The sequence below is a fragment of the Ursus arctos genome, unplaced genomic scaffold (assembly GCF_023065955.2).
Source record: "Ursus arctos isolate Adak ecotype North America unplaced genomic scaffold, UrsArc2.0 scaffold_5, whole genome shotgun sequence".
In the NCBI taxonomy this organism is placed as follows: domain Eukaryota; kingdom Metazoa; phylum Chordata; class Mammalia; order Carnivora; family Ursidae; genus Ursus; species Ursus arctos.
Genome location: NW_026623067.1, coordinates 2,669,796 through 2,693,834, shown reverse-complemented (window position 1 = coordinate 2,693,834; position 24,039 = coordinate 2,669,796). Strand labels below are relative to the sequence as shown.

Genomic DNA, 24,039 nt, shown 5'->3' with positions numbered 1-24,039 from the left:
GATGTTAGTCGGCAAAGTAAGGGATCAAATGAAAACCACACCGCGAAGTGGGGCTCCCATTCCCCGCACCTCTGCTGCTTGCTGGTGTCCCCACCACCTGCTCTCGGCCACAAGAGGCTAAGCCTACGGCTAGGAGCTGAGGGCGAGGGCCAGGGGTCAAGCAGGGGAAAGGGACCCACAGCCAGGCAGTGAGGGGCCCTGGAGGAACAGAGGGACCAGAGAGACGTCCTGGGCTAGCAATGGGGCCCACGGCTGCAGGCAGTGGGACAGGTGAGGGACCTCCAGGCTCTGCACTTGCCCTGAAGCAGGGGTGGGACAGGGGAAGGGGAGCTGGCTCTGGGTGTGCAGGGCAGGTGTCTGGGAGAGGCTCACGGGCCCATGGGTGCAGGGAGAGCTGCCAGCCCGAGGGCGTGGCTGAGGCCCCAGGAAGGACACCCAAGGTGGGGAGCACCAGCACCCACACTTGTGCCCTGTGCGCACCTCTGGGATGGTTATCTCTTTCCGGACCCCTGTGGGGCTCAGGCCACCACCCGCGCCCACAGCTGCAGCTGGAGAGAGCGTTCCTGCCGCCTCCAGGTCTGTGCCCCAGTCCCAGCCAGGACCACAGCAAGCACCACCACCCCGGGTCAGCCCCGCTCAAGCCCCTGCAGGGTGGCTCCGGACGGCTGCGAACCACAAACACGTGATGTGGGCGACAGAAGGAAGTTGTCTCAGATGTGCACCGTGTGCAAGAGACTGGGGGCCAGGCTTGGCTCCAGCGGAATGCCACCAGCCCCTCTCAGTTTCGTGGGGGTGCACCGGATTGCCTCAGCCCCAGAAAGCCACGTCTGTGACCCACTGTCCTGAGGCCCAGAAGGAAGGGCCGCTCTCGGAGCTCAGTTGTGGGGCCTAGTGGAGAAGCCTGCAGGATCGGGGGGCAGGAAGGGAGCCTGCGGCCCACGCTGTCTCCCTCTGTCCCTCGGAAGCTGCCAGAATGAGAAGAAGGCCTGAGAGCTGTGCTAGACCTCAGTGGCCATCCCCGGGAGCCCTGTGCTGCAACCCGACCTGCTCCTACAGGAGCTCACCTCAGACCCCAAGTACAGATTCCTTGGCAAGGAGAAGAAGTGAAAGACTGCACTTAGTTCTAGGAAACTGGGTTGTGGAGGGAGCTACCTGGGTGTGGGTCCCCACGAAGGCCACCTTGCCCCAGCTGGGGCCCGACAGGGCGGGGAAGGCAGCTGGCCACCAAGCGCCCCGTGGACGCTGGAGGAGCCACTGCTGTGTTCCCAGGGCCATGCCTCCTCTCATTCCAGCAGGGTTTCAAGTGCACTCTCCCCAGTACTTCGGGAACACAGTAACATCCACTGCAGCAAATGACCTCCACGCGGACCCCGGGGAGTGCTGAGGCTGGCGAGCTGACACGCAGCACCAGCAACACTTGTGCGCGGAGACAGGCTGCGTCAGGTGCGCAGAGGAGAGTCTGTCCGCAAGGCTCCTCACAGGCGTGGGCGCTGCAATTCTGGCAGCCCGCGCGCTCTCTTACGCCACGCCCATCTGGGTCCACGCGCATGCTGCCGCCCAGTGAGCCTCATTCAACAGAGGAACACCGGACCGTGGAGCAGACAGTCTCCGGTCCCCGTCCTCTCCTTCTCCTAAAGATACTCAAAACCGCCTTACCTTCTCTTTCCACGGCAAGAGCCAAGGGCAGAGGCCCCCAAACGCGTCTGTGACAAGGGTCCGGACCTGCTGCCAGAAATGAGGCACGGAAAGGCCCCATGCTTCCTCTGCTACCAGGAGAACCGCACTGCAGGCGGGTGCGCAGGACTGCAGCCTCTGGGTGCCTCCCGCCCGGCCCCAGAGAAAAACCTCGTCATCTAGGCCAGGTTGTTCCATGGTCAGGGGTGTGCAAAGCTTCCCTGGGAGACGCCCAGGGCAGCCCCTTCCTAAGGAAGTGCGTCTCACGTGTGCATCCCAAGTGCAGGCTGTGAACTCCTGCGTCACACAGGCCACAGGCATGCATTTCTCAGTGACGCGGGTGTGTGCGCTCTCAGCTGACCGGAGGGCCTTTGAAAACCACCTGCTAGCTTCTGTGTGTGGTCTCAGAGGGTTATCTCCAGCACATCACAAGCAGACCTTACTGGCTGCATTTTAAAACCTCACAGGTGCCCAAGGCAAAGCCGGCAACACGGTAGCCTCCACCTCCCTCCTAAGACAGGCTGGGGGCCTCCTGAGCAGAAGGAGGGCAGCTCTGCACCCACAGGTGTCTGCTGACCTTCTGTCACCCCCCAAGGCTGTCCCTGCCTGGGGGATCGGCCGTGCCACTCCTATCCAAATGGGGCATGTGTGTATTTAAGTTTGGGGCAAGTAACTGGTGCCTTCCTTCACTGAGAACCCGAGTGTGAGCCACCCTAGAAATCCCTTCATTCCAGAAGGAATCCAAACTCTCCTGGCCTGTGGCGCAGACCTAAAGGACTCACAGATGGGCTTGTTTTAGACCAGATGTTGACCACTAACTCGGGCACTGCACTGGGAGCTAAACCCTGGCACAGACAGGGGACCTCTGTCCCCATCCTAACCCCCAGCGCCATGGTTTTAGAGGAAGGGCCTTTGGCGGGTGATGAGGTCCCCACGATGGGACTGGCGCCCTGTCTGTGGTGTCCTGTTTCAGCAGCTCCAATGGACTGAGGCCCCAAGCCGACGTTGCAAGAGCCACACCTGCAGGCTTGAACCAATGACTATCACATCCTCACGATGAAGCATTGGGTACAAGGGTCATAAAGGGTCAAACAACACCAACTGGGTCGACTCAGAGGCAACTGCTGCATCTTAGGGAAAACTGGGTTTGCACGTGGCCGAGCCGGCCAAGAGCCATGGCCAGGGGCTGGGCAGCTGGGCAGCCACCCGGCTCAGCCTGTGGCATGAGAAGAAGCATGCATCTGGTTTTCACCCCGGATCCTGACACAGAGCCCCTGGGTGCCTGGGAACTTCCTGGTGACAGGAGCGACCCTTGGTCTAAGTAGGCGACTCTGGGCGGGCTCCTGGGTGGGGACAGTCACCAGAAAGATGAAGCCTGGACCAGAAGCCTGGAACTTTCAGTCCCGCCCCCATCCCCTGGGGCACAGGTTGACAAAGCCCGCACGGGAACCCCAATAGTGGGGGGTTCGGGGAGCTTCTGGGTTCAGGCCTCCCTGTGGGGGGAGCGCCCCCCAACTTTGCAGGCACGAAGCTCCTGGGCTCGGGTCCTCCCAGACCTCGTCCACAGGCCTCCTGACCCGGCTCTTCACGTGTGTCCTCCGTCGCATCTTTTATTACGTAAGAAACCGGTAACTGTTCGGAAGCGTCTCCCTGGAATCTGTGAGCCGCTCCAGCAAATTAATCAACCCTGAGGAGGGGGCTGTGGGAACGCAGCCCGTGGGACAGAGCACAGGTGAGCCCAGACTTGGGACTGGCACTGCAGTGAGGTGGTCTGTGGGCCTGAGCCCTGCACCTGTGGGGTCTGATGCTGACGCCACACAGACGGGGTCAGAGCGGCGTTACGCTGCAGGACCCCAGCTGCTGTCCACAGGGAATCAGAGAATTGGCTGTTGTGAGAAAACACCCCCGCACCCATCTGTTCTAAAACCTTGAGGGGCACGTCAACTGTAACCAAATGTCCCTGAGGACACATGTGACCCTCATGGAAAATAAAACCGTGAAGATGAGCTAACCCATCACACCAGCCGCACACCCACGGCCACACTTTACAGCCGCTTAAAAGCACCAGTCAGCATTTCTGGTTTGCGCACTGTGACATCCTGATAAACCACTACCGTAAGATGGATATCGTAAAAGCTAAACATTTATTTTAAATGTTTTAAAAGTTAGGGGCGCCTGGGTGGCACAGCGGTTGGGCGTCTGCCTTTGGCTCAGGGCGTGATCCTGGCGTTCTGGGATCGAGCCCCACATCAGGCTCCTCCGCTATGAGCCTGCTTCTTCCTCTCTCACTCCCCCTGCTTGTGTTCGCTCTCTCGCTGGCTATCTCTATCTCTGTCAAATAAACAAATAAAAAATCTTAAAAAAAAAAAAAAAGTTGGCTCCACACCCAGCATGGGGCTTGATCTCAGGACCCTGAGATCAAGAGTTGCGTGCATGACTGACTGAGCCAGCCAGGCGCCCCTGTAAGTGCTGAACGTTTTAATCAAACAGCTCCTTTGCTTTCCAAAGCCTCAGCCACCTGCAGAAATTAACTGGTGCTAAGAGGCTCCACCTGGGGGCGCCTGGGTGGCTCAGTCGGTTAAGCATCTGCCTTCAGCTCAGGTCATGATCGCAGGGTCCTGGGATCCAGTCCCACATCGGGCTCCTTACTCAGCAGGGAGTCTGCCTCTCCTCTCCCTTTCCCTCCTGCTCATTCTCTGTCTCTGTCTCTCTCTCTCTGTCAAATGAATAAATAAAATCTTAAAAAAAAAAAAAGGCTCGGGGGCGCCTGGGTGGCGCAGTCGTTAAGTGTCTGCCTTCGGCTCAGGGCGTGATCCCTGCGTTATGGGATCAAGCCCCACATCAGGCTCCTCAGCTGGAAGCCTGCTTCTTCCTCTCCCACTCCCCTGCTTGTGTTCCCTCTCTCGCTGGCTGTCTCTCTCTGTCAAATAAAAAAAAAAAAAAAAGGCTCTACCTGCCCCCAAGGCCCTCCCATTGCTGGAAACATCCCTGTTTGAAAATACTTTGTAAGCAAGACAAAGGGGAGATCCCGTGTTTTGTAAATCACATCTGGAGGTGCATCAATCCTCCATTAGGTTGAACGTGGTTGATCAACACTAGGATGAGGCTGGCGTGTCTCTGGAGCAAGTGTGCAAAGCCTCGGGGGCTCCACGGAGAAGCTTCCCCTGTCAGCGGTCAGTATCACCCCGTGTGGTTCCCTTAATGCAAAGTCACCCAGTTGCCTAAGAGTGTGGTCAGCCCTGGCAACACATTAGAATCCCTGGGGAATGTTCACACCCATCCCCAGGCCACAGCCCGGACAATCAGATCACATCTGGGGTGGGGGGTCCAGGCAGCAGGGGCTAGGCCTCGTCCCAGGAGAACCATGGGCATCAACCTTCATGCAAAAACAAGGTACAAAGGTCCCACTCCCAGGGACCCGCTTCACAGGAGACCAGTTATAACCAGAGAAGACATTTATAATCTCCAGAACTGTCCTCAGTGCACACAGCCAATGAAGAAACGCCGATTCAGGAACTTCTACTAGAACCTGGTAAGGAGATTGAGCGTCTGGGGCACTTTACCAACTGCCTCCAGCTCAGCTGGGCAGGGCCCCACTCCAACTCGTGTGGCCAAGGAGACAAGGCTTCCAGTCAGGAGGTGTGGTATCCCATCAACGTTCCTCACCCCCCATCCAAGTCAAGGGAGCTAAATCCTGAAGTGGTGTGGCCCAGAGTTTCCCCACCAAGCACCTTTTGCATCTGGAGGCTGACCCCATCCGTGGAGGCATGGCAGGCAGGGCTTCGAGGGTCCTGGCTGCCCCCAGCCCAGCGCACCAGCCGAGCGGAGGCCCCGCCCCAGGAGAGCAGACCAAGAAGGCCAGGGCCGCTGCTGAGGGCTCGAGAGCTCTCCCCAAAGGAACCAACCTCACTGGAAACAGTGCAGGAAGGTTCAGGCCTGAGGCTGTGCTTGAAAACATCAGCTTGTCTTCATGAAGAGCCACAAGCTGAGCCAGAGTTCACTAGAGAGAACCACGGAGAGATGGAGATAAGGAGAACCTCCACGGTGGGGAAGAACCTCACACACTGGCCTTGAGAAGGACTCCCTGCCCGAAGGCCGGGCACGGCTGAAAACAGAGACCGGCCGGTCGGTGGTCAGAGAGGCCAGCAGCTGACCGTGAAGCAACTGAGACGGGCCCCACGGAACGGAGGGAGCGGGAAAGAGATGGTCGGAGGCCCCAGGAATCCCTGCTCCCAGGGTCTTCGTTCACACTCAGACTGCACGTCGACAGGACGGACAGGTGCGGCTTGCCCCTGCAGAGCACAGAGACCCCACTGACACAGTCCACACACAAACGAGACGAGGAAAACAGGCCCACTCAGGCCGACTCCAGAGCAGCTACAACGCACATCTCAAGTACCCAATTTCTAACCGTGAGCAGAAGACAAGCCAAGAACAGGAGGGAAACTACTGCAGCTGTTTCTACGGTGCTGAGAACTGCGGGACACCATGCCATGCGCATGTGTCATCAAACAGAGAATAGCAACCAGACAGAGGAATTATAAAATACAACATGCAGCAGTGGGGCTCAGGGGAGCTGGTGGGGGCAGAAGGGGGACCCGTGAGCTGGAAGACAGGCTGGTGCACAGCGTCCCCGCAAGCAACGGGGAGGAGCAAGGATGAGGGACACGGAGACAGCACTGAGCCACCAATAGGCACCTGAGAGAGACAAGGCACGTTCGAGGGCAAAAGCTCCCCCGGGGGGCGGCTCATCGCTGCTTGGAGACAGGCAGCACTGGAGTGCACCTGTTCTGTAAACCATCCGTGGTCTCAGCATGACAGCATCTCAGCCACACGGTACCTTAAAAAGCACTGAATCAGGGGCACCTGGGTGGTTCGGTCGGTTAAGCATCTCCCTCCCGCTCAGGTCCATGATCTCGGGGTCCTGGGATCGAGTTCTGCATTGGGCTCCCTGCTGGGCGGGGAGTCTGTTTCTCTCTCTTCCCTCCCCAGCTCATGTTTGCTCTGTCTCCTTCTCTATCTCAAATAAATAAATAAAATCTTTTAAAAAGCACCAAATCAGAACATCAAACTAAAGGCAACATGCTTGAAATTACGTTACTATTACTCAGCGTAGTAACTATCATCAAAACAGGATTCCTCTCCTGGGTGGTGCTGCGGCAGCCTGCAGGAGGGGACTGCAGTGCTACTGGCCAGACTGGAAGCTCTCACCCACCCGGAAGGTTTTCTCATGGCGTTCAGGAGAAATTCGGTTGCCGTGACTACTTCACATGAAAACCCAAGATTGATTCCATAATCTGACAGAGTGTTCCAGGGAGCAACACCGGTTAATTTTAACAAAGTAAATACACGCAAGGATTATGGCGATCTAGCCTGTGTCCACTCAAGCAAATGCGGGAGAATGCATGTAAAGTCTTTTGGGCCCAAAGTATTTGCCAAACCTTTGGAAAACCTTGTTGACGTGCCTGAGGAACACGAGCCCCCTCAGAACACGAGGCTGGTTCTGGTGCCAGCAGCCCAGTTGTGCGCCCCCCCCTTCCGTGGTCATGGTTTAAAATTAGACCCACAGGGTCTGGGAGTCACCGCGGAGCATGGAGCCACCTCCCACCCCAACAGCTGCCTTCCCTCCCTGGAAGGGCTAAGATTAGGGCTGCACAAATTCCTAGAGTAGAAATGAAGGGCCACAATTAACCGGGTGACTTAGCGTGGCAATCTGGCCCTTCTATTGTGGTCAGAATGTGGCCCTTCTCACAGCCTGGCCTTTGCTACTACGTGACTCAGTCACTTCGGGTCAACTGCTGCCATGTGGGTGTTTCCAAAGAACTTCAAGACCCCTACTCATCGTCTCCTGGGCATCACGTTCGGAGAGCCAGCTCATGCAAAATCCTGTCATTGCATTTTGTCCCAGGGCTGAACAAAGTCATCCATAGGGCACACCTAGTGCTGGGGCCTCCCACAGGGCCATTCCTGGCCCTTCAAAGGGAAGAGCCAGGGCAAGCACGTGCAGGGGAGTCACGAGGCCAGAGACCCTATTTTATAACCACTGACTGTCAGATGTGCTGGCAGCTTATCAGGAAGCCATAGTAATGAAGACAGTGGCTCAGGGGTGGAGGAAGGGGAGGGGAGGGGTGGGGGAGGGGAGGGGAGAAGAGAATAGAACAGAAAGCCTGGAAAGCAGAACCACCAGCTCTCCCCTGAAACACACACGATGCCCCTACTTTGCACCTGTCATGGGATGAATGGTGCCCCCAGAAAAAGCTATGTCAAAGTCCTCACCCCCAGAATCATGGGACCTTATGGAGAGGTAGGGTCTTCGCAGATGCAATCAAGTTAAGATGAGGTCATCAGGATGGGCCCGAAGCCGAGAACTGGCATCTTTGGAAACACAGCTGCACACAGAGGGAAGGTGACCCAGACGCTCAGGCAGAGACCACCTGAGGCACCAGGATCTGGAAGAAGCAGGAAGGACACCCCCCCCTCCCACCCAGCCCTGAACCTCTACAGGAAGTGTGGCCCTTCCTGCACCTTGATTTGAGACGACCACCTTTCTGCTGTTTCAAGGCACCTGGTTTGTGTGGGTTTCTTCCAGCAGCCACGGGAAACTAATTCAATGCCATATACAGCATTCGAGCTGATTACACCTGGAATGACCACGGGAGCCCTCGATTCTGGGTGTGCACTCAACAGAACCGAACCACTCCACGCAGAAACTTGTAGGTGAACGCTCACAGCACCGCTATTCACAAACGCCCTTGGCTGAGGAATGGATGCACAACGCGGTCTCTCCTTAGAACTGAATACGGCTCAGACACAAGGAGTGAAGGGCTGACACCTGGTGCTACCAGGCTGGATTGGACAACATGGCGCTCGGTGGCAGAACCCAGACACAAGGTCAGACCACATACAGTAGAATTCCACGTGTAGGAATGTCCAGAACAAACAAATCCAGAGATAGAGGTGGGGGGACGGGGACTGCCTGCCCCGTATGTACGGGGCTTCCTGCTGGGGAGAGGAAAATGTCTTCAAACTACATGAAGGTGGGTTGCCCAGCAATGTGAATGTGTTCAATGCCACGAAACTGTACACGTTAAAGCAGATAATTTTCCACTCATGATGTGTGCACGTATGAATATAATACTGTATGTCAATTATATCTCAATAAGAAGTTAAAAATAAAAAAATAAAATGGGTATTTTTTGTTATGTGAATCTTACTTCAATAAAATACTCAAGCTGAGATGAATTTAAAAACCAAACTTAAAAAATCAAAACAGCACCTGGGTGGCTCAGTCCACTAAGCATCCGACTCTTGATTTAGGCTCAGGTCATGATGTCAGGGTTGTGGGATCGAGCCCCATGTCGGGCTCCACGCTCAGCAGGGAGCCGGCTTCTCCCTCTCCCTCTGCCCTCCCACTGTGTTCTCTCTCCATCTAAAATAAATAAGTCGATCTTAAAAAAAAAAATTAAAACAAAAACTTTTGGAAGAAAATCAAGCACATATGTATGCAAAGACTTCTTATCCAACACAAAAAACAGCAGCCATCCTAAAAGAGAAAAAAACTAACTTCCCTACAGTGGAATTCATAGTGGCTCCCCAAAAGTAAATTTTGCAAATGACGTCTGCTACACTCATGCCTTTCAGGAATTCTTCCACGCGTGTACTACAGTACAAGGATACTCACGGCAGCACGTGGTGGCAAAACATTGTCAACAGGCTCAACCGCCAGGGAAGGAACGAATGAATCAGGGCACAGTCACAGAAACATTGCAGCAGGTCCTCAGGCATTCACGTGGGAAGACAGCAGTATTAGGGTTCTCGAGAGAGAGAGAACCTACAGGGTGCCTGTACACATACACCTGGCTCAGCAAGCTGGAGGCCCAGGAGAGCCAATGTTCCAGTGCAAGTCCAAGGACAGAAGAAGACTGATGTCCCAGGTCAGGCAGCTGAACAGGACGAGTTCCCTCTTCCTCCACCTGTTTGCACTATGCAGGCCTTCACCTGATTAGACGAGGCCCACCCACACTGGGAGGGCAATCTGCTTCATGCAGTCCACCAGTTCATGTTAACGTGATCCAGAAATGCCCTCACAGACACTCCCAGAATCATGTTGGACCAAATGTCTGGACTCCCCACAGGCCAGTCAAGCTGACACAAAATTAGCCATCACAACACTTGTATCCGGTGTGGAAATGTGAGTCACAGGACACAGAAGGCACACTCTGATTTCAGCCTGGAAAAGAGCAACATGAAATGCTGTGTGTGGACACAGACGTAGGAATGTAGTATCTACACCTGTAAATGCACAGACGGCCGAACCAGGTGACCTTCAGGAGTGTGAGAAGGACACAGGCTTTTCACAGTATGCTTCTGTGCTGTTAAATTGAATTCAGCAGGCACTCATCCCAACTACAGCTAAAAAATAACAGTATGATACAATTTTAGGAGGAAAGATAAGCCAGTGTGCTTGGCCTCAATGCAGGACCCATGCGGGGACCTCCCTGGTGAGGTAGTTCCTAGCAGGGGTCTCTGGATGTGACAAGCAGAGGGCCTGAACTGGCAGGTATGCAGGCAGAAACCCAGAGAACTCAGCTGGGTGGGGATGCCAGGAAGGCCAAAGCCAGGAGGAGACTGGCGGCACCCAAATGGGTGTTTTGTGTTCCGACTGAGGAGCTGAGAGCAGGCAGCCTGGCTCACGGGGTAAAGGAAACCGGTGCCAACAGAGCAGCCCTTCACCCCTGCCCACTGCAGGAGGCTGGGGCTGGGCGGCATCAGGGAGGGCCATGGTGAAGATCACAGTGCAGGCCACAGGGAAAGCCAGGGGAGAGCCAAGAGGAGGGCCAAGGTAGGGACCAAGGGGAGGGTCATGGTAAAGGCAATGATGAGGGCCAGGGGAGGGCTGAGGGAGGAACAAGGGGAGAGCTGAGAGGGCCAAGGGGAGGAGCAAAGTGGAAAGCCATGGTGAGAGTGATGGTGAGGATCAAGGGGAGGGCCATGGTGAGGGCCATGAGGCAGGCCCAGCTGGGCTAGGGCAGGAGTGGCCGGCTAGGGCAGCTGAGCGACCAGGCCTGGGGTCCAGCATCCTCTTCACCGCCTACTCTCCAACCTGCCTCCAGAGCCATTTCTTCCTGAGAAATCCTAATCAGAGCTCAAGCATAAACAGCTGGTCAGAGCAGAAGCGTTACAGTGCTGTGGCTCTCAGTGTGGGGTCCCCGTACCCCGTGGTTCCCAGAGGCCCTTCCAGAGACCCAGCAGTCAGAACCCATGTGCATTTCACACACGTGTCCCTTTCGTGGCGGCGTGCCGAGAACCAGCTGTGTTGTGTGAAGCAGGGTGTTAGAGAGGTTTGCACGCTGTAGCAAACACACTCCCCCTTCTGCATTATGTGTTGTTGGTTTTGGAGAACAGAGTTTTTCATTAAATATGTCTGCTATACTAACATAGCCTGAGCTTATTATTAAATGAATAAACACAATTTCTGTTTTGATCGCAATAGACTTACCCTGTAGAGACTGAAGCTAGCGACCGTGAGAGTGTTAGAGGTGACGTTGTTCTGAGGCCACAAGCCCCCAAGGAACTCCAGACGTGCACACAACCTGGAGCGACAGCATGGTACAAGAGAGCGCAAAGCTTCTGAGCAACAGGCTCGAACACGTGGTTCGTCAGCCAGCAGCAGGCGGTGCACGTGGCAGAAATATCCCCAGAGTCATGCACATACCTATGTGGTTTTTTAATTTTTTTTAAATATTTTACTTATTTGAGAGAGAGAGAGAGAGTGTGTGTGTGCACAAGTGGGGGAGTGGGAGCGGGAGAAGGAGAAGCAGACTCCCCGCTGAGCAGGGAGCCGGATGCAGGACTCGATCCCAGGACCCTGAGATCATGACCTGAGCTGAAGGCAGACACTTGACTGATGGAGCCACCCAGGTGCCCCCACATATGTGTGTTTCACATGCACCCACATACACACATGTTCAGAGAGAGGAGCAGAAAGGCCCAGATCTCACCCCAGAGGAAGGATCCCACCCAGCAGCTCAGAGCAGAGGAGCAGTGCAGAGAGCTCAATGAGGTTCTCATGTCAAGCAGGAGCCTGGGTCAAGTAATGACACAGCAGTTGAGGGGGGGACCGCAGCTTCCAGACATCCCCGGGACCAGCGACGTCTGAGGTCGCCCCAGAACTGACAAAGAGCAGAGCCAGAAGCGGTCGGCAGGGGCCCGGACCGATTAAATCCTTTAAAATGGGAGGATTTGGGCAGCAAACTGTCACACTCTTCAGACTCACTATCCCTCTGTGTCTGACCACGTAAAAAGGCAGCTGCCCCCAAAGGCTCTCCCCCTTGGGTCCCCCAGCAGAAGCGACATCCTTCCCTGCTTGAACGCCAGCAGCAGGAAGCGCCGGGAGCTGACCCGGACCAGACCGAGGCCTCGTCTCCACTGCGCGCCCACAGACGGCCTTCACGTTTGGTTCCTTAACTTCCTGCACGCTTCTGTCACCTTGTTCGTTGCGTGGTTTGTCTTCTGTCCTGCTCTGTGTGCCGTGTAAGAAGCCAACTTCAATCACCTGTTGAAAACTACTGAGCTTGGAGTCCTGAACCTGCTTTATAATTGTGATTAACTTTCCTTTATGACTGAATACGGGCGACGCTGTGGAAAGACTGCTTGTGGGAGCACCTTCACAGCATCCTCACGATGCCCACAAAGGCTGAGATCTCACTGAGAACACTCAGTGGGTCAGGGACAGTCTCCTCAATAAACAGTGCTGCATATCCACAGGCAAAACAGCAGAACTGGAAGCTCTCTCGCACCGTGCACAAAAATGAACTCAAAAGAGATAAAGAGTTGAGTGTAAGACCCGAAACTATAAAATCCCGAGAAGAAAACACAGGGAAAATTCTCCTTGACATGGGTCTCAGCCATTTTTTGGACATGACACCCAAGCACAAGTGACAAATCTTGTCAGGAGGGGGGACCACATGGATTTACAAGCTTCTGAAAAGGAGGTGAAACCGTTTATAAGATAAAAAGACAGCCTAGAATGGGGGGAAAGATTTGTAAACCACATAGCTGATAAGGGGTTAGTGTCCAAAATGAGCTCACGCAGCCCAATTGGGGAAGAAAAAGAAAGGGTCCAATTCAGTAACAGAGAGTAAAATGGTGGCTGCCAGGGGCAGGGGGACGAGGAGACATTTCCCAAAACTCACCCCATTGTGGACTTCACATGATGCAGTTTACACCTCAATAGAGAGTATTTTTTTAAAAAACGGTACTGTAAGCAATCTCATCACAACAAATTTGAGAACTTAGATGATGCAGATGAGTTCTTAGAAAACACAATCACCATTTTAATTCATACCTGCAAAAATCAGTGAACTCCAACAACCAGTCATGATTTTTATTTTTACTTTTTGGGGGGAGAGTGTGTAGGCAGGGTGGGGGGAGGGGCAGAGAAAGAGAGAGAGAGAGAGTCTCAAGCAGACGCCTCGCTGAGCGCAGAGCCCCACACAGGGCTCGATCCCACAACCCTGAGATTACGACTGGAGCCAAAACCAAGAACTGGCCGTTCAACAGACTGAGCCACCCCAAGCACCCCCATTTGTGATTTAAACAACAAGAGTAGCAACCAAAAAAAAAAATTCAAAACAAACAAAAAAACAAAGAAACACCTTAGCAAACAAAGACTTCCAGTCATGAGAACGTTCTCAGCCTGAAAAGGGGACCTACCAAAAAAATCTCCACAGCCCAGGGATCAAGTGGTGAAACAGCAACAGCCCTCCTGGGGGATCCAGAGTCACTGAACCCAACCCACGGCAGGAGGGTGGGAAGCGGTAAAGGCGTGTGGGCCGCCAGAGACACGAAACCATCACTCGTTCTCAGATTACAGGACTGTCTACAGTAAACACCCGCACCACCTACAGAAAAGAACCATTAAGAGCCAGTTACAATTTTGCAAATCTCTTTCTATACATTCATGAAGAAGGACTTACACAAATGCAGTTTCACAGAGATGCCGTTTGCGGTAATAATACAATTATTCTCAAGAGCACATGGATGAATTTAACAAAAGATAGGTAAGGACGTTAGGAAAATGATACAAGTGCTGTGAAAGACATTAGAGTAGACTTCAATAAATGAACGGGTCCGTGATGTCCATGGGCTTGAAAATTCAAGAGCACGAGGATGGCAGCTGCCGCCAACTGGACAAATTGAACGCAGTGCCGATCACAATGCTACTGTGTGTGTGCATGAGTACGGGTGAGAACAGAGCACGGTCTACGCAAATTCACACGGTGAGCAAAGCACCAACAGCCGGGACTCCAGGAAAGTTGCAGGACACAAAAGCAATACGCGGACATCTGTTACATTTCTAGATACTAATAACAAACTACCAGCAAGGGAAAGTGACAGAACAATCCCATTTCAATGGAATCAAAAAATATAAAATACCAGCAGTAAATTTAACCAAGGAAGTGAAAGACTAGTACACTGAACTGTACGTCATGGATGAAAAGAGCTGAGGACACAAATGGAAATACGTACCATGGGCATGGACTGGAAGAGTTAGTATCGCTAAATATGCATACCACCAAATGCAATCCATAGGTTCAAGGCAAGCCCTAAAAACTCCAATGGCATCTTTCAGAACAAAAGAGCAAACAGTTCTAAAATCTGTATGGAACCATGAAAGACAATGAATAGTAGCGAAAGCAATCTTGACAAGAAGAGAGCTGGAGGCTTCGGACTTCACAACAGTGTGGTCCTGGCTTAACACCAGACACACAGAGCAATGGAACAGACTCCGCCCAACTAAAAAGCTCCTGCACAGCAATGGAAACCGTCCACAAAATGAAAAGGCAACGTATGCAACGGGAGAAGATATTTGCAACTCACATATCTGATGAGCAACTGATATCCAAAATACATAAAACATATATCCAAATATATAACATGATATCCCAAACATATAAAAAATGAGTATGACTCAACAGCAAACAAAACAAAACAAAAACAACATGACAAAATGGGCAAAAGACATGAACAGACACTTCTCCAAAGAAGACATACAAAGGCTAACAGACACATGAACAAATGCTCCACGTCACTCAGCATCAGGGAAATTCAAATCAAAACCACAATGAGATACCACCTTACACCTGCCAGAACATAAAAACTAACAAGACAGGAAACAATGCATGTTGGCGAGGACGTGGAGAGACGCGAGCCCTCGTGCACTGTTGGTGGGAATGCAAGCTGGTACAGCCACTCTGGAAAACAGTGTGGCACTTCCTCAATTAAAAACAGAAATACCATACGATACAGCAACTCCACTTCTGAGTTTGATCGGGAGAAAATGAGAACACAAAGTTGAGAAGACATGCGCAGGCCATGTTCACAGCAGCATTACCGACAACAGCCGAGACACGGATTGAGGAATGGATAAAGACGCGGTGTGTACATGGCGGAACAGCACTCAGCTACAAAAAGAACAGAATCTCGCCATCTGCCACAGCATGGCATTATGCTAAGTGATACAGGTCAGAGACAGACATTTATTTCTCAATTACAGGATTGTACTTATATGTGGAATCTAAAAAAAAACCAAAAACACCAAACAAACAAGCTTCCTGACCTCAAGGCAGTGGGACACACGCACACACCTTGTAAAAAATGGATACGAGCTCATTGTGTTACAGTGAAAATCTGTCCTAAAAGGGGGCCATGAAGACAGAGCTACCATTCTGTAGCTGCCTGCTCTGCCTGGTGGGTCCACTGCGTCCGGGGCCCAGGTGGGGTGCGGCGTTTCCACACCCGTTGGCTGTGTGGACATCTGTCTGCTGTGGAGGGTACTGAAGTCCCCCGGCCACCACTCGGACCCTCCCAGGGCATCGGGGCAGAGTGAATGACAGCTTACTTCTTGGAACTCTGTACTTCGTACAAACACACTGAGGCAGATATGAGCACCAGCTTTCGGAGCACCTGTTCTGATTCTCAGAGATCGGCCTGTGCAGACTCAGACGCAGGCAGACGTAGCATCAAACACAGACTGATCCCCTCAGACCTCGGTCGTGTACGGTCGGAAGCCCAGTTTACAGCTCCTAAGAGCCAGAGGCTCTTCAAAGCACCAGTGCTTCTGTGAAAAGTGAGTCAGTCTGTCCAACAAAAGAAGCACTTCGGTTGAACAGCAGCTTCCGTTAAAATCCCCGAGGTGGAACACGGACTGTGTGTTTATCTGGCTCTGAGCAGAATAATCTCAGGTCCCAGCGACCTGGAATCCTGAAGACATTAGAAGACAAATGGTCTTGAAGGCAGCATTTCACTGGGAAGCTGCCCGAGCTAACCAGCAACCACCGAGGCCGACCTCCCTCCTGTTCACTCTCGGCTCCCAGCACAGGGGCTCTAGGTCCCACCCACACTGCAGCCCACGATCTGCAGGTGGGTCCACAGACCGTGAAGACCCTGGAGCGTCTTCAGCAGCAGCGCAGATTCTGAGCACACACACCCATTGTGCAAGGCTGGCTCCGAGGCCCTGGGTCACACACAGGGGGGCTGCACAGCCCCCGGCTGGACAGGAGACCGAATCCTAATCCGGGGCCTCAGTGTTGGTCTGGAGACTGGCCAGCGGGTGCTGAGGGTGGTACACGCTTGCAGGATTTACCAGCACCCCATGACCACCCGGGTGCTGGCATTAACAAGGGGTCCTGGTAACCTCTCCTCTCCGAGGGTAGGAAGGGATGCCAGAGCTGAGGGACCCAGGGCTGCAACCCCTCCCAAGCCCTGCCCTCCGCCGTCTGCTCCAGACCCAGTGCTCCCCTGCCATCCCAGCCTTTGAGGCCTCTTCCCAGGACTCTGCTGCTAGATTTCATCCGGTGTGCTCTCCTGTATCTGGTCTACCCAAAACCACGTCCCACCACCTTCCGCCCAAAATGAAACCAGAGTTCCACAAGGGCTGCTTCTGGGTCACACTTTAATAGCCACCCTGGAGCATCAAGTGGGACACCCTGTAACCATGAGATTCACATTGTACGGGACAATGGAAATCAGTGGTTTTAAGGGGGGGGGGGTCACCTCTTACTGTGAAGACACAGCCACATCTCAAAACAGCAGCAAAGTAAACCAAGCAGGAGCTCCTCCCCGCACCCTGAGCAGCTCCGGGGGGGGGGGGAGGGTGCATGCCGCCGAGACCACGATGCATAGCTGGGGCCCCCACAGCCCACACATGGTAAGGCAGTTCCCAGAACCCACCTGTCCTTCCAGCCAACCCCAGACGGAGAGGGGTGCAGGCAGCCCAGGGGCTAGGCTCTGGACCATCCTTGTCCTGGGCTGATGGCTAAGCGCCCTCCAAACCCATACAGCTGGGGTCCTGTCCATCCTCATCCGGCAGAAGCTATAGCTCAGCTCAGCCCAGAAGCAGGTGCAGGGCCTGCTTCTCCTCACCCCGAGGTCGCGGGAGTACTCCTGCCCCTCCTAGCCACAGAGCAGCCAAGAGAGGACAGCCCAAGCTGGGCAGCGGGCCCTGGGTGGGAAGCATGGTGGGCAGGAAATGCCGGGGCCACTCCGGAACGCCCACGATGCCTGCAGCCTGGGAGGCCCACTACACTGGAGGGCCTCCAGAGGGGATGTGCAGCAGATGGACAGGACCCCCCATGGCACCCTGGCAGCTCCAGAGCCTACAGGAACAGTGGGATGTCCAGCGTTACTTGGTGGCTGTGGGCCACCAGTCCGGCACAGACGCAGTTAAGGCCAGCTGGCCACTCTCAGAGGTCCTGATGTGGAGAGGGCCCTTGATTTTCTCTGACCGCAGCAAGGCCAGGCCCACGTCCCCCTGGCCTGCCCTGTACTTGCCCGCTGCCTGCCCCGACTCAGTGAGCACCGAGGTACCAGGGGTGATGCCCCCGGCAGGGAGAGGGCCGGAGATCCGCACCGGGAACAGGCGCTTGCGGATGACGCCCACATGGTGGGTGCGCGCGGTCAGCTCCTGCCCGATGTAGCAGCCCTTGGTGAAGCTGACGCCATTCATGAAAGCCAGGTTGGACTCGAGGGGCAGGGCCACTCCTGGGGGCAGGTCATGGATCCCCTCTGGAACGCCTGTGGGGTGGGAGGGAAGGAGCTCCCTGAGGGCTCAGGTGTCTACCAGGGCTGGGGGTGGCCACTCCCCTCCCCCCCTCCCCAGGGCTCGCTTTCAGAGCCCTATCCTCTGGCACGGGTCGGGGGGTGGGGGGAGGCCGAGCTAGTGCTGGAGGAGACGACCCCTCACCCCGGACCTCCCAAGGCACGGATCCACCACACAGCGAGTCCCCGCCACTCCCTGCCCCCCACCACGGCCCAGTCCCGCGCCCATACCGTGCTGGTACCGGTGCCGGTGATAGTCCCGGAGGTCTCCCAGCCGGCCGCCGGGCACCAGGGCCAGGCCCTCGTCCTGGGTGAGAAGCCGCCAGCCCATGCGGGCGGTCCGGGGGTCGCGGGTGAGGATGGTGGCCCCCTCGGCCTGCTCCCGCAGTGGCGCAGCCCCACCAGCCTCCTCCGGGGCGCGGGGCAGCACAGCCCACACGCGCAGCTCGGGTCGCGGCTCCACCGTGACCTTCCGCCGGATCTTGTACAGCGCCAGGTGCCTCTGCAGCGCGCCCAGCACCTCGCGGTCGCACTCCAGGAGGAAGGCGGGCGCCTCGTCGTGCTCGGGGAGTCTGTGGGCAGAGACGGGGGCTCCTGAAGGTGGGCCGCGTGCATGACTGCAGACCTCCGCAGACCACCCGGACGGCTGCGTGCTCTACCTGCGCTCTGCACAGGCGGTGCGCTGGGGACCCCAAGTCCGCGGCGGGGCCCCTCCCCACCCAGGATGCTGGCAGAGCTGGCACATGCCCAAGGCGCAAACCACTTGGTGGAGGAGATGCCATAGATCGGTGGGTGGGGAGCAGGGCCCGGGGCCACAGTGCTGTGCATCCTCACGGAGAGATGGAAAGCTGCCAGCAGCCTAACGACCAGAAAGCCACAGGTCCCAGGTGGGTGGCACTCAGATTTCAAAAGGAGCTGGGGCTGAGAAGGGTGGGTGTGCTGCACAGGGGGACAAGGGGACCCCGTGGTGACAGAACAGCTGTCCTCATCGAGGTGACATGGGTCCACACGTGTGAGCACGTCACAGACATCTGCATACACATCCACGCACACACGCACACAGAGCCTGGGAGGAACCTGCACCCACTCTGCGGTGGCCCATGTCCTACCCAGTTGTCACTCCAGACTACAGGAGGCAAGACGCTGCTTGTGGAACTGGCGGAAGGGTACTGAGGGCCTCCCTGTTCTGTTTTCTGCTTCCTGTGAATCTACAGTTATTTCAAAAGAAAAAGTTAAAAAGAAAAAAAAGGCGCTGCCATGGAGGGCGAGGCTCAGGGTGTCCATGGGGGTCAGAGGAAAGCAGAGAAGGGTCATCCTCCACCATAAGCCCTTCCCCATTGTTAGGTATCTCAGCCACATGCAGGTATTTTTTATTTTTAAGTCTGGGGTAAAAGCAGCTGACAAAAACAACATGAAACACTGGCACAGGGACCAATCGGGCATGGGGGGGGCACAATGTGAGGTCATGGCACCTCTGGAGGTCCTGGCCAGGAAGGGAGCTGAGCCAGCCAGAGCAATGAGGCAGGCCACGGTGGGCAGGGCCACGTTCTGTATGCCAGGTAGCCCCTGCGACCAACGAAGTTGCAATGCACCCCTGCTCCCCTGTGCCAAGTCAGACTGTCTGTTGCCCCTGCTGCAGCTGAGGAACGGGGGCCAGGTCAGCAGGAGAAGGGGTCACGTAAGGCAAGTCTGTGCCCAGGGGCCGACATGTAGGTTGGGCCATTCTGGGAGGCCATCCTGGGCACAGATGGGCACTGAGAGCACCCCGAGTCCCAGCCCATTCGATGCCAGGGGCACCTATACCCCCAGCCCTGAGTCACAACCACAAACGTCCCGAGATGCAGTGTTACCACATCAATTTTATCAGATAAACAGGGACTCGTGTCTTTAGCAAAAGTATCTCACGAACGCTGCAGAAGACACCCTTACCCTAAACGTCCCTCACTGTCTGAGATTTCACTGGGTGCCCTGCATTCTTACTTACTAAGCACAGCAACCCTCCTTGAGGCACAAGAGCAGCCACAGGAAGAAGGAGGTTGGAGGGGCCTGGCTGGCTGGCAGGGGACACAGTGGCAGTGCAATCCCAGCCGTCACCTTCACTGATGCCCATGGGGGACTAAGAACACAGGGCCCTGCCAGCTACCCAAGAGGCACCCACGGAGGAGGTCGTGGCAGGAGTGCTGCCAAGATGCTGGTTATATGGGGGCTGAGTGGAGGCCACAGGGAGCAGCAAGGTCCTGCACGGAGGTCTCCCTGGACCCACTCTGCTGGGCACGCAAGGGCCGGCATGCACTGGCCAGGAACTGCCGGACCCACAGCAGAGGAATCGGGTGGGGAGGCGAGGAAACAAGGGAGCAGAGAACCGTCCCCATGCTCAACGGGCAGGCCCAGAGACCAGCAGACACAGACTTGAGAGCATCCCAGCAAAGCCGGCACAGCCAGGAGCGGAACCCAGAGCATCTCGTCAGTGGCCAGCACCCGAGGAAGGCCTCGAGCGTCCAGCTCGTGTGGCTGGAGTGAGAAAACACACAGCTTTGCCTGAGGGGAGGAGCAGGCAGGCATCACATCCCACAAAGGTCCACCATTCAAAATACACGAGAACACCTGAAACTCAACAGTAAGGAAACAACCTGCTTAAAAATGGGCCAGAGACCTTAACAGACATCTTCCCAAAGAGGATATGCAGATGGCAAAGAGGCCACGCCTGGCTGGTGGGGTCACAGGACAGGACAGGCGCTCTTGAAGACAGCCTGAACTGAACACTCTAACACCCCAAAGGAGCTGAAGCTACGTCCACACCAAATCCTGCCTTACCCACAACTGCCAGAAGTCAGAAGCCCCCAAGCCGTCCTTCGGAAGGACAGTGCCTACATAGACTGTGGTCCACCCAGAGGACGAACAGTCTGCGCTGAAAAGAAGGACGCTCCCACACCACCCGACACAGGGGAACCCGCACTGTGTGTCACTGGGTGAAAGGTGTCCATCCGAGCAGGCTACTCGCCCTGTGATTCCAAGGACAGGGCGGCATTCTGGAGAAGGGGGGACTGTGGAGACAGGAGACAGAGCCCCTTGCTGGGTGCCGGCGGACTTGGGGGAGCACAGCGGGGCTCCGGGGCCGTGAAACCCCATCACCCTGTGGGCACAGACACACGTCCTTCCACACTCGTCCAAATCCACAGCACACACACACGGAGAGTGACCTCCCGCAGAAAAGAGGGGCTCCGGCTGATACAGCGTCAATGAGGGTCCATCGGCTGGTGGGGACGCTGACCTGAGGGCGGCTACGTGCCTACAGGAGCTCCCCATTCCTTCCCCTCCGTTCTAGGGGAGCCAGAAACTGCTCCACAAAATAAAGTCCACTTTAAAAGCAAAACACTGAAGCCACTCGAGACAAGGTGTTGCCTCCAGGAAACTACAACAGGGTGCCCTGGGCAAGGAACAAGGCCACTGGCACGAGAAATTCCAGAGAGCACCAGGCAGGGGGGCGCTGGGTTCCCAGGGAAGTGGTCCTCTCCCCAGAGCGGACCCGTGAGACAGGTAGGTAGCACAGGAACAAACAGGAGGAGGGCTGGCAAGAGGAAGACTGGGACAAATGCACCTGGCTCCTCCCCTCCTCCCTTGGAAGCGGGCCATCAACTCTGGGGCGACCCCTCTGCCACACTACAAACCCACACCACGGCTTTCCCAAGCAGGGCTGAGCCAAAGTGGCCACTCGGAAGGTGCCCACCTGGGAGACCAGGTGCGAGTCGCCGGCCCGGCCCTGGCTGCCAGTTCTGAAGGCCTCGCACCGATGCCCCTCCCACCCCCAGGTGGCCTCCCCTCCTACCCTCGGGTGTCCTCCCCTCACACCCTCAGGTGGCTTCTCCCCTGATCCCCCTCCCACCCCCAGGTGGCCTCCCCTCCTACCCTCGAGTGTCCTCCCCTCCTACCCTCGGGTGTCCTCCCCTCACACCTCAGGTGGCCTCTCCCCTGACCCCCCTCCCACCCTCAGGTATCCGCCCCTGGATGTCCACGCCCCCGGTCCCTCCCAAAGTGCCCCGCCCTGGACGTCCTTTCCCGGACTCCGGGAGTCCCATCTAGGTGCCCGGCACCAGGTGGCTCCTAGGCCTGCACGCTCCCCGAGCGGACGGCCCCTCGGTGGGACCGGAGCGCCGCTGCCCGCGCTCACCGGTACAGGAGGACGTCATAGAGCGTGCGGCCCTGGGCGTTGAGGAAGTGGGCGTAGCCCGCCCGCGCTGGGGGCGGGGCCGCGCCGGCCGCAGAAGCCGGAAGCGGCAGCTCATTGGTCAGTAGCCCCAGGAGGAAGGGCGCGGAGTCTGGCCCGCGCACGCGCACCAAGGCGCGCTCGCCCAGCGGGAAGCAGGCCCAGGACGCGCCGCCCGCGGGGTCGTCGCAGTGACGGCCCGAGCCGTGGGCCAGGCGGCGCCTTAGGGCCGCGCGCAGCCGCCAGGCCGGGCCGCCGCGCCCCGGAGCCGCGCCCCGGAGCAGTGCCGCGGCCGCCATCTTGGGGAGGACTGAGGCGGCGTGAAGGGGCGGCCTGGGCGGCGGCGCGAGCGGGCGGTGGACGCCACAGCGGCCTCTGGCGGCGGGCGGGGTACGTGGTGGGTGTGGCTGCGCGGGGCGGGACTTGTGCCGGGAAGGAGCGGGAACGGAGCGTGCGGGGCGGGACTTGTGCCTGGGGGCGGGGCCGGAGCGTGCGGGGCGGGACTGTGCTGGGGAGAGATGGGGGGGACGGAGCGGGCGGGGCCTCAGGCTGTCCGTCAGCCTCCCGCCCCGCCCCCTGACGGCTCCTGGTCTGGGTCCTGCGCAGGACCCCGGCGCTGCTCCTGGTGTGGGAGCGGAGTTCCTGCTTGCTTTATGAGGGTGAGCTGCATAGAAGGTAGGTTCGCCACCTCCATCCTTTCAAGGCACAGTCAGCCCCAACCAGCGCATTGACGTCGTGTGCAGCCGGCCCCCGCCCAGCCAGAACTTCTCATCTCCCTGCCGGCCCCCAGCCCCTGGGACCCCCGTTCCCCTCTGTCTGGGAACCTGACTCTCAGGAGCGGAATCCTGCAGTGTGTGTGCGCTTCTGTGACTGGCTGGCGTCGGGACCGGGTCCTCGAGGTTCATCTGTGGTAGCAGGTGTCAGGTCTTCCTCCTAAAGGATGGGAAGGATTCTGTTGCGTGGACATAGCACAGTTTGTGTACCCATTCCGTCGGGGATGGACATTTGTGTCGCTTCCATTTCTTGGCCGTGGTGACTCTTGCTGCCATATGTGTGCATCTCTCCTGGAGACCCTGGTTGCAGTCCCTTTAATACTGTGTGCAGGAACCACACTCCTGTGGGTTCTCTGCTCTCGATCTGCCCTTCTCTTCTGACACTTAGGATCGTGGAGGGCTCCACATACCAGCTGGGGGGCCTCAGCTCTGACCCTGTCCACGGAGTCAGCAACAGGTTCAGGGCTCAGGCCCACAGAGCACCTCCCTGCAGATGCCAGTCGCAAGCCCAGGGCTCACCCGTGCTCTGACCCACCAGTTACAGATCCGAGACTCCCACGGCCCTCTTCGGGTTCCATTAACTTGCTGGAGCGGCTCACAGAGCTCAGAGAAGCATTCTCCTTACTACATGACCAGTTTATTATAAAAAGATGGAACTCAGAAGTAGCCAGATGGGAAGAGACGCACAGGACAAGACACTGGGGGAGGGGCATGGACGCACGTCCCTCTCCCCACGTCTACGTGGCCACCAGCCCAGAAGCTCTCCAAGCCCGTCCTTGTGGGTTTTTAAGGGGGCTTCATTATGTGGGCATGATTGATTCACTCATTGACGATTGGTGATTGGTAATTGATTCCCTCTCCCCTCCCCCGGGGCCAGGGGGTGGGACTGAAACTTCCAACCCTCTGGTACCATGGTTGGGTCCCCTGGCCACCAGCCCCCATCCTGAGGGGCTTTCCAAAGTCACCTCATCAATGCAAACTCAGGGGCTTATTATAAATGACACCGTCATTGCTCCTCACCTGGGAAACTCCAAGGGCTTTGGAGCTCTGTGCCAGGAGCAGTGACAAAGACCAAGTATGTGCTTCTTATTAGAAATCCCACTATCACAGGTGCAGAGACCCTGAGTGGAATCAATCACGGTAATTCTATGTCTAACTGTTCAAGGAAACTCCATGCCGTTTCCCTAGGTGCTGCAGACTGGGTGGCTCGAAAGTCTGCAGGCTGGAAGTCCAAGGACAGGGTGGGTTTCTGGTGAGGCCTCTGTCCGTGGCACACAGACAGTGCCT

The 24,039-nt window shown here is 56.4% G+C and overlaps 1 protein-coding gene across 1 annotated transcript; it reads right to left on the bottom strand.

Annotated features, from left to right (window-relative positions):
- Positions 1-16,613: 16,613 nt before the first annotated feature.
- IBA57 (iron-sulfur cluster assembly factor IBA57) lies at positions 16,614-22,278 on the bottom strand. Its single transcript, XM_026488611.4, has 3 exons — positions 21,944-22,278; positions 18,007-18,347; positions 16,614-17,751 (listed from the first exon to the last, which is right to left on the bottom strand). Exons 1-3 carry the CDS (start codon positions 22,276-22,278, stop codon positions 17,360-17,362), a joined length of 1,068 nt encoding a protein of 355 aa, XP_026344396.2. The 3' UTR covers positions 16,614-17,359.
- Positions 22,279-24,039: the final 1,761 nt, after the last annotated feature.